The following is a 13991-nucleotide window of genomic DNA, read 5'->3' as shown; positions in this document are numbered from 1 at the left end:
CAAGCTATCTTCAGGACACCTGGGTGGCTCATCCTTTAAGTGTCTGTCTTCAGGTCAGGCCATGGTCCTGGGATCGAGTCCTGCCATCAGGCTCTTCTCTCTGCCTGCTGCTACCCTTGTTTGGGCTCTCTCTTTTCCTTTCTCTTTATGACAAATAAATAAATAAAATCTTTAAAAATAAATAAATAAAGATCTCTTTTTCCCCTAGTGACATAGTTTAAGGACAATCTCAATCAAAGCTTCATAATGGCTTTCTGGAACTTGACAAATTAATTCTAAAATGTATTTGGAAATACAAAAGGTCAGGCATAAGACACTTTTTTTTTTTTAAAGATTTATTTATTTTAGGGGTGCCTGGGTGGCTCAGTGGATTAAAGCCTCTGTCTTCTGCTCAGGTCATGATCCCAGGGTCCTGGGATCGAGCCCCACATTGGGCTCTCTGCTCAGCGGGGAGCCTGCCTCTCCCTCTCTTTCTCTGCCTACCTTGCTGCCTTCTTTATGATCTCTGTCTGTCCAGTAAACTAAAAAATGAAAAATGAAAAAACATTTTAAAAAGACTTATTTTAGAGCGGTGAGGTAAGCCAGCAGGAGTGGGAGAGGCAGGAGAGGGAGGGAGAATCTCAAGGAGACTGCAGGCTGAGTGCAGAGCCTGACATGGGGTTCCATCTCACAGCCCTGAGAACAGAACCAGAGCCCAATCCAAGAGTCAGACATTCAACCGACTGCACCCCCCACCCAGGTGCCTTCAGGAATGAGACACTCTTGAAGACAAAGTACAATGTTGGAAGATGTGATATGTGGACCACCAGGTATAGACCTGTAACAATCAAGACAGGATGGTAGTAGCACAAAGACCAAAGAAATAAAACACAGAGCCCAGACATATATGTACACCTGATTTATGACAAAGATACCAGACAAAGGGCTGTTTTTTTGGCAAATGCTACTGGGATATACATATAGAAACATGTGGGAAAAAAACAAAATATGATCCCCTATGTAACATGTCATACACAAATAAAGACTGGTAGATTGTAGATTTAAATGTTAAAAGCAAGAATATAAGAGAATAGCTTTAAGACCTGGGCAGGGAAACACTTTTGATATAGGATACAGAAAGTACTAAACAATAAAGAAGAAAAACTGTAGATTACATTAAAATTAAGAAATTTTAGGGGCGCCTGGGTGGCTCAGTCATTGAGTGTCTGCCTTCCACTTGGGTCGTGATCCCAGGGTCTGGGATCAAGACCCATGTTGGGCTCCATGCTCAGTGGGAAGCCTGCTTCTCCCTCTCCCACTCCCCCGCCTGTGTTCCCTCTCTTGCTGTGTCTCTCTCTGTCAAATAAATAAAATCTTAAAAAAAAAAAATTAAGAAATTTTAATCATGAAGAATGAAAAAAGAGAGAAAGAAAGAAAACTATCAGGACAATTATAAGGCAAGCCACAGAGTAAAGAAAATATATTTATTAAAGATACAGTCAACAAAGGGCTTATATCCAGAAAACAAAAAGAAGTTCAAAAAAAAGTCAACTCAAAATAATGGATAGGATGTTTGAACACATAGGAGGACACTGATAAATACATGAAAAGAGATTCAATCTCAGGAGTAATGACAATCACAATGAGACAGCACTACCAGCCCAACAGAAAAACAGACAATAAAATATGTCAGCAGGAATATGGACCAATGGTATCACTCATGTGCTGCTGTACAAGTGTAAAATATAAAAACCACCCGAAAAGCTCACCCTAACCACTCAGTCTGAACATACACATATCCCAAGACTGACTATTCCATTCTGAGGTACACACCGACCATAAATGTGTGTCATGCACATCAACAGACATCCAAAAGGATGGCCATAGCAGCAATATTCACAATAGCCCCAAAAAGGACACGACACAAAAATCCACCAATGGTAGAAAGGATAAATGAATTGTAGTGTACATATACAGCAGACCCACCAGTGAAAACGAACAAAGTTCTGCCATATGCAACAATGGGTAAAAATCTAACAAATGGAAGGTTGAACAAAATAAGCCAGACACAAAAAAATACACATACCATAAATTTTAAAAGGGCAAAAATGCTAAATTCAATGGCATATGTATTTACCACGATAGAAAAAGTACAAAAAAGTAAATGCTTAAGAGAAAAGCAGCCAAATTCTCACCAGCTCTAGCTTCCATTTCTCAGCCTCACCAGCCGATGGACCTTTGACTGCATCTGCATTGCCCTGGGAGAATCGCCTCTTGGCACCTTCATTCATCCCAGAGCCGTCGCCTGTTGTAATCCAAGAATTCTGCAGGTTTCCCTAAAGTAAAATGTAGGAATAATTACAACCGGCATTTAGCTTTAAGTCAACACGCATGATTTACAAATGGAACGAATTCTCATCTGTGATGGAACAAATTCAAGAGCGGATGCCTCCAAGCTACATGTCAAAATGACTTTACATTTTCAGGCTATCAGGGTCATATTCCACAAGTGTTACAAAGTCCGATTCCTACGGGCACAGGCAGTAACGTAGATGAGCAAAGAGGGCTGCCTGCCTGTGTTTCAGCAAATGAACTCCCCTCTTACTTCTCTGGAGACATACATTCTTAAAGCACACAGCCCTCTCTTGGTTTCATTTTCCATCTTTCCCTACTGGGCTCCAGGCTCAGTGGGGAGTCTATTTGAGATTCCCCTCCCTCTCCTGCGACCCACCCCCCACATTACTCTTTCATGCATTCTTCTCGCTCTCTAAAATAAATAATCTTTTAAAAGAGGAAACTGAGTCACACTGAGTAACTTGTAAGAGTCACAGAGGTAGGAAGTAGCTAATAAGCAGCAGAGCCAGGATGCGAACCTTGGCAATCTAGGCCCCCAGTGCATGCCCCAAACCACTATGCTCTCCTGCCGTTTCAGAAAAGTATTATCTTCAATAAGAAAAATAGTGCATGGAGATAAACAGCACTGACACCTAGCCTGCATGTCAGGGACTCACAAAGGAGGGGGAGGGACATGACAAATGATCCAGAACTTGCAGCCACGACAGTTCCAGGCAATTTTTGCCATGAGTGAATGCAAACTCATATTATAAAAAAAAAAATCTTCTGATTTTTAAAAGATAAGCCAGATATCTGGTTTTTCATTTGAAACACTGTTAAATACTGGTTCATAGTTTGTCAAACAAACCAAACATGCCTACAGACCACATCTGATGTGTACCCCTTGTGTCTGTACCTCCAGGAGGGACCCTCTCAACAGTCAGTGAACTATGCAGCCCAAAGATCTGGGTAATTTGTGTGTACAAGGACTGAAATATTAATAATACCATTCAACAAACAATTATTGAACTCTTGCTAAGGACCCAAGGATATGGTAGTACTCACAAGAGAGGACAGGTCCCAAAGACAGAACTACACTGCAGTGTCCTATCATGCCAGAATGAGCTACACTCACTCATCCCAAGTAGTATTCTGATGGCCTATTCCATGTTCTTCTGGAAGTTCAGTTTAATGCAAATATTTGTGTATGATGCTTCCTATGTTTAGGCACTGTGCTAAGAGCTTGGAGGGTCAAAATGAGCAAGACCAGTCTTATCCTCAAGACAAACCCCTAAGCAGATAATTTCAATTTAATAAGGTTAAGTGCTAGGCCAGAGATGCGCACGGGGAACTGTGCAAAAAGAAAGGAGGGGCACTAAGAAGAACCAGAGATTCAAGGAAGGTTTTCTGGGGACGTGCTGACACTGGTGTGGGATCTTGGATGGGAAAGAGTGAGCCAGATGAGAAGAGCATGCCAGAAAGAAAACATGACAGGGAAAGTCACAGAAGTGTGAAAAAGTCTGGTGCCTGAAGCAACTCGGAATTACTAAATATTGAAGCACAAAACGGATATCAAAATGTCAAGCTAGAGAGTCAAATAAGGGTCTAGAAAACGTGGTACAACAAGCTTGAACTTGACTTTGTGGGCGAGGACAAACTGCTCAAGATCTGAGGGCATTCGAAGTTGCCTTAGAGCATCATGAAGAACAGCAGCACTAATTTCCTGTAATGAAACTGGAAAAAGGGGGCGCCTGGGTGGCTCAGTGGGTTAAGCCGCTGCCTTCGGCTCAGGTCATGATCTCAGGGTCCTGGGATCGAGTCCCACATCGGGCTCTCTGCTCAGCGGGGAGCCTGCTTCCTCCTCTCTCTCTCTCTCTCTCTGCCTGCCTCTCTGCCTACTTGTGATCTCTCTGTCAAATAAATAAATAAAATCTTTAAAAAAAAAAAAAAAAAAAAGAAACTGGAAAAAGTACGTACACCACAGATCGCTGACTTACGATATAAAATAATGTCATTCTTTGAAAAGAACCGATAGTCTAATGGACACTTTGTCCTTCCACAGATAACATTTAAGAATGTGAATGGTATTTGACCAAAATTTTAAAAAATCTAATTACATTTACCTCCCTGGAGATCACTGAAAACCTGATTTCTTAATTGAGGGGAGTGAAGGTAGCGAGTGGATGAAAGCAGACAGGGAAAGAAATGACCTAGAAATGTCCTGCTTTTAAAAAAATCTCCTAGAGGGGCGCCTAGGTGGCTCTGTGGGTTAAAGCCTCTGCCTTAGGCTCGGGTCATGATCCCAAGGTCCTGGGATTGAGCCCCACGTCGGGCTCTCTGCTCAGCAAGGAGCCTGCTTCCTCCTCTCTCTCTGCCTGCCTCTCTGCCTACTTGTGATCTCCATCTGTCAAATAAATAGATAAAGTTTTATAATAAATGAATAAATAAATAAATAAACCTCCTAGATCTTTGAATGAGCACACATGCCAAAATTTCTTTCTCTTTCTTTCTGTCTTTCTTTCTTTCTTCCTTTTTTTAAGATTAATTTATCTGCAGGCAGGGAAGGGACAAAGTGAGTCACAAGCAGACTCCATAGAGAGCACAGAGCCCAACTTGGGGCTCGATCTCACTACCCAGACGTCATGATCTGAGCTGAATCCAAGAGCTGGACATTCAACAGACTATGCCACCAGGTACCTTCCAAATTTCTAATAGCATATTTAATATTATTATAATTGCTCAAACTCAGGAGAAAAGCTCTCCATGAAGAGAAATTTCATGGAATGATAAAAAATGAAGATGGAAATGGTGGTAGTTTTTAAAAAAATAACCTGTTTGTTTCTTCAACCACTGGGTCATAAAGTAGGCTAAGTGTTAAACATCATGTAGGCTACCATCCAAGTCCAAGGCTAAAATTCAGGAACAATAAAGAGGACATTCCCCTCTTCTGAGGATAATCTTCTACCCCATGGCAAACAAAGGTAGTTTGGTTCAATAGTGACAAGCTATTCCTAACTGGGAATAGCCAGATGGACTCAAGGCTAGCCAGATGGACATGGGGGTCAAGACAGCCCCATGTTTGAATCCTAGCTTTGCCATTTTCTAGCTCTGTGACATTAGCAGACTTGCTCTGTTTACTTAACCACACTGTACCTTAATTTACTCACCTGAAAAGAGAATAACACCTGCCTTCCTTTGCTACTATCAACCGGAAATAATTGCATATAAATAAAGTGATTGATAGAGTGGCTGCCACATCATAACATGTAGTCATCCGTAAGTATTAATCATGACTATCTAACTATTTTAATTATTTTTCAAAAGAAGGCATTAAGAAATACTGAAAAGCTATACCCAAATCCACCAACAGCTTTGGCAAGATCTACCATCAGCATGATAATAGGCTCAGTAAAAAGAGTTGAGGGGAAAAAAAAAAAAGATAATGCCTCTTGATGTGTTTATATTTAAGATATTCTAAAAAGTTTCATTTACATTAAAATTCTGAACATGGTGTACCAAGCATACGTTGCTGAAATGCCTCAATTCACCTACACAAGCAAAAAGCAACAGCAGTAATTCCATAACAACAAAATAACACATTAGACCAACATTAAAATAGATATGGAGGTCTCCGAACCCATGTGCAACAATCAGTTTGTTTGCATTATGGGTTAGTGTATGTGAATTTAAAAAAAAAAAAAGAAAGAAAGAAAAGAAACACTCTAGAACTTTGTTTTTTCCATAACTATGGCTGTAAATTTCTTCAGCAAGTTTCCTTTGTTCCTAAGGCAAAGCATGTGTGCTTGTACGTTGCTTCCTTCCCCTTCTGTGTTACTCACTTCTCTCGCCCTCTGGTTCACTTGTCTGCCTAATTTCCTTTCTCAATTCACTTCCCCTTCTTCCACTTCTTTGTCATTGTACAAATACCAACGTCTATGAATAATCGAGTCACTGTTTGCTAAGTGACTGCATATTTGGAAAAAAAGCAAAAGAATATATTTTTAAAACGAGCTACTTCCAAGTACTTTTTATATGGCTCTATCGTCTTCAAACTGACATTAAAATAATAAGCAACTAAGATGGAATTTTTAAGTACTAACATTGATAATAAAGAATAATATAAATATTCAGAAAACACTCTTCTGGTGAAGGGAGAAAAGCTGGACGCAAACTGAAATATACTGCAGAAAAATCAACGGGAAGCCCCATTTGCCATTCAGATTTAACACAATCAGCTACTTCTAAATAGGAAATTCTAACAGAGAACTCAAGGATTACAAATGAGACATAGGTCAGGTCAACGAAAAAACACTTCAAAATAAAAAATCAGAGAACACCTAGGTAAAACATGGAGACAACTGATTTACCAATGACAACCAGGTCAAAGTCATCAAACCCATTATAAAGTAAAGCCGCAGCAAACAAGTATTAACACTTCCTCATGGAACACTGAGTTTGTTTCAAAAGGCAAAACAAGCTATGATTAACAGTGTCCTGTAGCAAAAGAGTAAATAACATTTTTAAGGCAACAGTATCTCTGACCGATCACAAGGAGATACTAAGTTTAAACACTACTTAAATGTCATCACAAGAATTTTGTGTCGTACAGTTATGGACATCACTGACTCCACTGTTCTTCAAAATGTGGTGCACGGATTAAAAAAAAAATGTGGTGCTGTCATACTAGAATTTTTTAGGCAACTTGTTAAAAATTCATATTTTTAACTCAAGAACTCAACCCAAACTCAATGAATCAGACTCTCAGGGGAGGAGAGCTTAGGAATTGTATGGCCAGCAAGTAGCCCAACTGACTGTTACTCATATTAAAGATTAAGAACAGCTGGGGTGCCTGGGTGGCTCAGTGGGTTAAGCCTCTGCCTTGGGATCAGGTCATGATCCCCAGGGTCCTGGGATCGAGCCCCGAATCGGGCTCTCTGCTCAGTGGGGAGCTGCTTCCCCCTCCCTCTCTGCCTGCCTCTCTGCCTACTTGGGATCTCTCTCTATCAAGTAAATAAATAAAATCTTTTAAAAAAATAAAGATTAAGAACAGCTAATATAGGTGAATCTTCTCAAACTGCCAATAAACAGAGGACACAAGAGGTAAAGCCACATCTGAAAGCTGCATAACATTACTCATGACACACCCAGCTTGTCAGGGACGCCGGAAACGAACATGCTGATCCCGGAACCCCGGGCCCACACTCCCTTTGCTACCCCATGCTACCAACTAGACTTATTAGGACGCAGAGCGCAAGGAAAATTTAGAGACCTACAACAGAAATCTAAGCTAGAGTTACAAAGTTTCTGGATTTAACCAAGTCCTTCCTTACACGATCTGCTTCCTGCTTTGGACTTGCTCTTTCTCTATGGGCAAAACACGCACAGCAGGTACGCTCCGAGGGGAAATCAGCACAGATACTCGGCGTCACTGCGTCACTGCGTCTGAGGGGTCATTCCACCACGATGAATTTAATTTCTGAGGCCCCAAGTGAGTCACAGCATAGCACATTTGCCAAATGTCAAGTCAAGAATTTCAGCAGTTCAGAAGGGTGGGGGAGAGGGTAGGACAGAACATTCAAACTAAAATATAATTTATGGTATGAAAAAAAGTGCTCACAGATGCATCCAGAAGTGTTTGTTCCCTCATTGATTCCTCTTGTCTCTGAGATTTCAGCTCTTGTTGGAGTCTTTCATTTTCAAGCACAACTACTTGAACCCTATTTTTCATTCCAGAGAGTTCCTCCTATAAAAGCGGAAACAAAAATACCAACTACATTAAGCATTTTGAAGCAGTGTTAATCGCTGATTACTAGGTGATCCAACATGATACAAAGCACGGGAAACACGCTCTCCATCCACTTTCTGAAATATTGTAATTACAGTTAGACAAATAAAGCAACTCAAACACGAGCTAACAAACTAAAAGAGGCCTGGGGAATATAGTAAAAAGTCTGCTAATGGCCATATCACAGAAATGTGTGGTTATGACAGTTTTTTTGGTAGGCTACTGAAAAGACTTAAAGGGGTTATCTAAAAGACTTTTAAGAATAAGGTAGACTTTTTTTTTTTTTAAGATTTTTATTTATTTATTTGACAGAGAGTGAGAGCACAAGTAGGCAGAGAAGCAGGTAGAGAGAGAGGGGAAGCAGACAGCAAGCCTTACTCGGGGCTCGATCCCAGAACCCTGAGATCATGACTAGGGTCGAAGGCAGAAGCCCAACCCACTGAGGCACCCAGGCAGCCCGAATAACATAGTCTTTTAAACAATAAAGTGAGATATATTATTACTCCTGCTCAAATGCCAACAACTTGATGAACCTAACAGGTTTAAAGGAACAACAGAGGACTCTGAGACAGGCATGGAAACAGAGTATTTATCCACAACTGGTAGCCAGATGGAAGGAAATTATGACTGAGACAGTTTGCTGGAGAGTTCTAAAAGAGTGCTTTCCTGGCTTTGCAAGCATCAGATAAGGGATTATAATACATAACAATTAGAATAGCTATTGAGCGGCATCGTACTCTCTGAAAAAAGGTAAAAAAGATCAATACATTGATGGCACAACACTTCATTACCAGTGTAATAAAAAACAATTAAGCTATATATGCAAGTTCCATTTACCAATTATTTTATGCAGAAAAAAGCCAAAACTCAAGTCTACAATTGAAAGCTTTATTTAAAAAAATATATTGCAGGCTTCCAATTTGGGGAGAGGAATCTAATGAGTTTGGAAGACATCATTCACAAGAGAAAAGCTGAACACACCAAAAAATAAGCCACTCTTCTTTTCTGTTTTTTGAAAGATTTTATTTATTTATTTATTTATTTGTCAGAGATAGAGAGAGAGAGAGAGAACATAAGCAGGCAGAGGAGAGAGAGAAGCAGGCTCCCCACTGAGCAAGGAGCCCGATGCGGGGCTCGATCCCAGGACCCTGGAATCATGACCTCAGCCGAAGGCAGCGGCTTAATCGACTAAGCCACCCAGGTGTCGCACAACCCCTCTTCTTAAATCCGTAAGAGAACTGAGGTCACAGGGAAAAGTGCCATCCCCCAAAATGGAGAGACAGGCAGGTGTTCCTGAGAATCACAATCTACCTGAGCAGCCAGGGGAACTAGTGTTGGCAAGGAAAAGGTAAAATGTAATTGGAAGCTCAGAGTTGACAAGTTTGAGGGTTAAATACTCCAGAAGGACCATCTTAAGGGGATTCCTACACTTCTGTGAGTTTTATCTCTAGGGATACTACCAGGTTCATACAACAAAGGCTAGAGAAAAATCCCTTCATGCTTCCTCTTGGGCATTTCCTCTTTGGGCATTTAAAAATGCCCAAAGCATTTCTGTTCTTAAAAAGGCCTGCATCAAGAGAAAGTATTTTAACAGAGCCTAAATAGCTGGGGTTTTTCACACGTAGCTGCTGTGCCTTCAGGAAGGGAACAGAAGGGAAACACCCAACTCCAGCTCCCTGTAGCCTTCCCACCTCACTTTCTGTGCCAGGATGACTGAGAAGCAATTGTGAAGGTCAAAGTTAACTGTCACAGGCTCCCTAAAAGACAGAGACCTAGTCATAGGACTATAAAATGCTTCCCCTACTCCCACACCCACCACTGGGGAGACATAAAGCAGGACACTAGAGGAAATTTTAGCCTCTGACAATTGCAGTAACACCAAACAGTAAACACAGCCTAAGTCCTGCCACAATAAACATAGTATCGCACACTAAACAGTTTCTTTTACCCACCACCTCGTGGCCAGCATTCAGCAAAAAATTAGAAAGCACACTAAAAGACTTAAAGCACAGGTTAAAGAGATAAAGCAAGCACAGAACCAGACCTGAATATGGCAGCAGTGCTAGAATTACCAGATTGGGAGTTTAAAATAATTATGATTAATAAGTTAAAACATCTAATGGAAAAAAGTGGACCACATGAAAGGACCGATAGGAAATATAAGCAGTAATGGAAACTTCAAGAAAGATTCAAAGTGCTGGAAATGAAAACCACCATAATAAAAACGATGAATGCCTTTCATGGGTTCATGAATAGACTGACACAACCAAGAAAAGAACCGGGGAACTTAAAGAACTGCTAATAGAAATTTCCCAAACTAAAATTCAAGGAGAAAAAAAGAATGAAAAAGAACAGAATATCCAAGAAATGTGGGACGATTATAAAAGGTGACAAAGAGAGAAAGAACAAGAAGAAATATTTGAAGCAATAATGACTGAGAATTTTACAAAATCATAACCACCAAACCACAGACCCAGGAAGCCCAGAGAACACCAAGCACTATAAAATAAACCAAAAAATCTATACCTAGACATATCAGAGTCAAACTGCATAAAATCAAAGACAAATAGAAAATCTTTAAGGAAATCAGAAATCAGGGTTTTCTTCAGAAACCCTGCATAAAACAAGACAATGGAATGAAATATTTAAAGTATGGAGAGGAAAAAACTCACCAACCTAGAATTCTGTATTAAGACATATTAACCTTCAAAGGTAAGGGGAAAATAAAGACTTTCTTAGATAAACAAAAATTGAGGAAATCAGTGAGGTCTGCCTTGCAAGAAATGTTACATGCTCTTCAGAAAGGAGGAAAATGATACAGGTTATAAATAAGCTTAGACATACACAAAATAGAAAGAGCATTAGAAAAGGAATATATGGGGATAAAACAAAATACTTTGTTTCTTTAAATCTTAACTGATCTAACATATAACAGTATGTTCAGCATCACAGTAGCACTATAAACAGTGAGCACAGCTTATGAATGATTGAGATGAATGGCAGAAACATTATAGAGAACAGAAGGGAGGGACTGAAGCTCTATTACAAGGAACTCTCCCTTCCCATGTGGTGGTACAGAGCTATTTGAAAGAAGACTTAGATTATTGATCAAGGTAATTGCAAATTCAAGGACAATCACTTACAAAAGTAAAAAAAAAAAATAAAAAGCCCCCTGCTATGCTCAGACAGGAGAAAACTTCCAATCACATAACAGGATCGCTTAGAGCCAGGGATGGCAGAAAAAGAGTAGAAGACTGAGGAAAGAGACAGAAAGAAAGAAAGAAAATAAATCAGGAAATTAAGAAAGAATTAAGAAAGAAAGAACGAATGAACAAGGGCGGTAAGTAGAAAACAGTAGCAAATATGGTAGATATTATTCCACTGTATCAATATCTAAGTGTATCAATAATAACTTTTTTAAGTGTCCATGGTCTGAATACACCAATAAAAAGACAGAGGCAGGGCACCTGGGTGGCTCAGTGGGTTAAGCCACTGCCTTCGGCTCAGGTCATGATCTCAGGGTCCTGGGATCAAGGCCCGCATCGGGCACTCTGCTCAGCAGGGAGCCTGCTTCCCTCTCTCTCTCTCTCTGCCTGCCTCTCCATCTACTTGTGATTTCTCTCTGTCAAATAAATAAATAAAATCTTTAAAAAAAAAAAAAAAGACAGAGGCAGTAAGAGTGAATGACAAACATGACACAAGTATATGCCATCTATAAGAAGCCCACTTTAAATATAAAGACACAGATCAATGAAAGGTAAATGGATAGAGGCGTACCACGCTAACATAAACCAAAAGCTGGTATAGCTATATTAATTTCAGACAAAGCAGACTTCATACCAAAGGAAAATATAAGGGGTAAAAAAGAAGCAAGACATAATGATAAAGGGGTCAATTCTCCTGGCACACAATGATCCTTAATGTGTAAGAACATCAAAATACATAATACAAAAACTGATAGAGCTGTACAAAGAAATAAATGAATCCACTATTTCAGTTGGAGATTTCAAAACCCCTCTGTCAGTAGACAGAGCCAACAGATCTGTTGACAGAACCAACAGATCTTACGGATTAGCAAAACATTGGTAGGTACACAGTTGAACTGAACAGCACCAGCCATCAACTGGCATTTATAGAGTATTTTATCCAACAAGAGAATACACATTCTTCTTAAGCTAAAACACGACATTCGCCAAGACATACCACCACATCCTGGGTCTAAAAACACATCTTAACAAACAAAAAGAATAGAAATCATAAAAAAGTATGTTCTCAGACCACAGTAGAATTAAACCAGAGATCAGTAACAGAAGGATGGCTGGGACATTCCCAATATATTTGGTGATTAAACAATATTTCTAAATACATACAGATCAAGGACAAAGTCTCGAAAAAATTAAAAATACTTTGAACTAAATAAAAATGAAAATACAACTTATCAAGATTTGTGAGATACAACAAAATCAGTGAAAAACATTAGAAAAGAAGATTCCAAATCAACGATCCAAGCTTTTGTTGGAGGAAACTTTAAAAAAGGGGGGGGGGAGAGGAGTAAATTAAATTCAAAGTAATCAGAAGACACAAGAAAAATTAGAGATCAAAGAAATTTAAAATAGAAAATTAATACAGGGGCGCCTGGGTGGCTCAGTGGATTAAAGCCTCTGCCTTTGGCTCAGGTCATGATCCCAGGGTCCTGGGATCAAACACAGCATTGGCTCTCTGCTCAGCAGGGAGCCTGCTTCCCCCCACCCTGCCCCCCTCACTCTCTGCCTGCCTCTCTGCCTACTTGTGATCTCTGTCAAATAAATAAATAAAATGTTTTAAAAAAGAAAAAGAAAATCAATAGAGAAAAGCACCAGAACCAAAAGCTGGGTCTTTGAAATGATCGATAAAACTGGGAAGACTCTAGACTCTAGCCTGGCTAACTGAGAAAAAAAGGGAGTAAACACAAATTATTAACATCAGAAATGAAAGCCGGGTCATCTTGACAAATCCCAAGGACATTAAAAGGATAACAAAGGAATACCATGAGTAACTCTATGCCCATAAATTTTATAATTTAGATAAAACAGACCAATTCCTTGAAAGACACGATCTTTAAAAACTCACAGAAGGAGAAATAGTCTGAACAAGGCTTACATCTATAAAAGCAATTGAATCAATTATTAATAACATTTAAAACAGAAAGCACCTTGTCTGCCATTAGTTCACATTTAAATTATACCAAAAATTTAAGTAATAGATTATACTGGTTTTTTACATCTTCCATAAAATATCTGAGGGAATACTTCCTAATTCATTTTTGGGTACCCTAATACCCAAACCAGTTGAAGACACTACAGGAATGGAAAACTAGAGACCAATAATATATCTCATGAAGATAAATACAAAAATCCTCATCGAAATATCAGCAATTCAAAAGCAATGATGTATAAAATTATTATACAATAGGACAAAATGGAATTTATTCTAGGTATACAGGTTGGTCCAATATTTGAAAAGGAATTAATGTGATCCATCATATCAACAAGCTAGAAAAATCATTTATGATCATACCAGTAGACAGAAGAAGCAAGTGACAAATTTCAGTAGCCATTCAAGATAAAAATTCTCAGTAGACAGGAAATAGAAGAAAACATCCTCAAATTTATAAACAGCATCTATAAATAACAAACAGTTAATGTCATACTCAATGGTGAGACTATAGATAGTTTCCCATTAAGAACAAGAACAAGGAGGGGCACCAGGGTGGCTCAGTGGGCTAAGTGTCTGCCTTTGGCTCAGGTGATGATCTCAGGGTCCTGGGATCGAGTCCCACATTGGGCTCAATGCTCAGCAGGGAGCCTGCTTCCCCCTCTCTCTCTGCCTCTCTGCCTATTTGTGATCTCTCTCT

General features: G+C 39.5%; 1 protein-coding gene across 14 annotated transcripts in view; it reads right to left on the bottom strand.

Moving 5' to 3' along the window:
* SDCCAG8 (SHH signaling and ciliogenesis regulator SDCCAG8) overlaps positions 1 to 13991 on the bottom strand; it is a 229343-nt gene that overhangs the window by 188985 nt on the left and 26367 nt on the right. For all 14 annotated transcript variants that reach the window (XM_059146681.1, XM_059146682.1, XM_059146686.1 and 11 more), the window contains 2 exons: positions 7931 to 8056; positions 2175 to 2315 (listed from right to left, as the gene is read on the bottom strand). In XM_059146681.1, coding sequence (XP_059002664.1) covers positions 2175 to 2315; positions 7931 to 8056 — 267 coding nt within the window. The remainder of the gene's footprint in view (positions 1 to 2174; positions 2316 to 7930; positions 8057 to 13991) is intronic.

This window comes from Mustela lutreola, chromosome 14 (assembly GCF_030435805.1).
Source record: "Mustela lutreola isolate mMusLut2 chromosome 14, mMusLut2.pri, whole genome shotgun sequence".
Taxonomy (NCBI): Eukaryota; Metazoa; Chordata; class Mammalia; order Carnivora; family Mustelidae; genus Mustela; species Mustela lutreola.
Note: the sequence above shows the minus strand (reverse complement) of the source record. Positions and strands in the feature narration are given on the sequence as shown.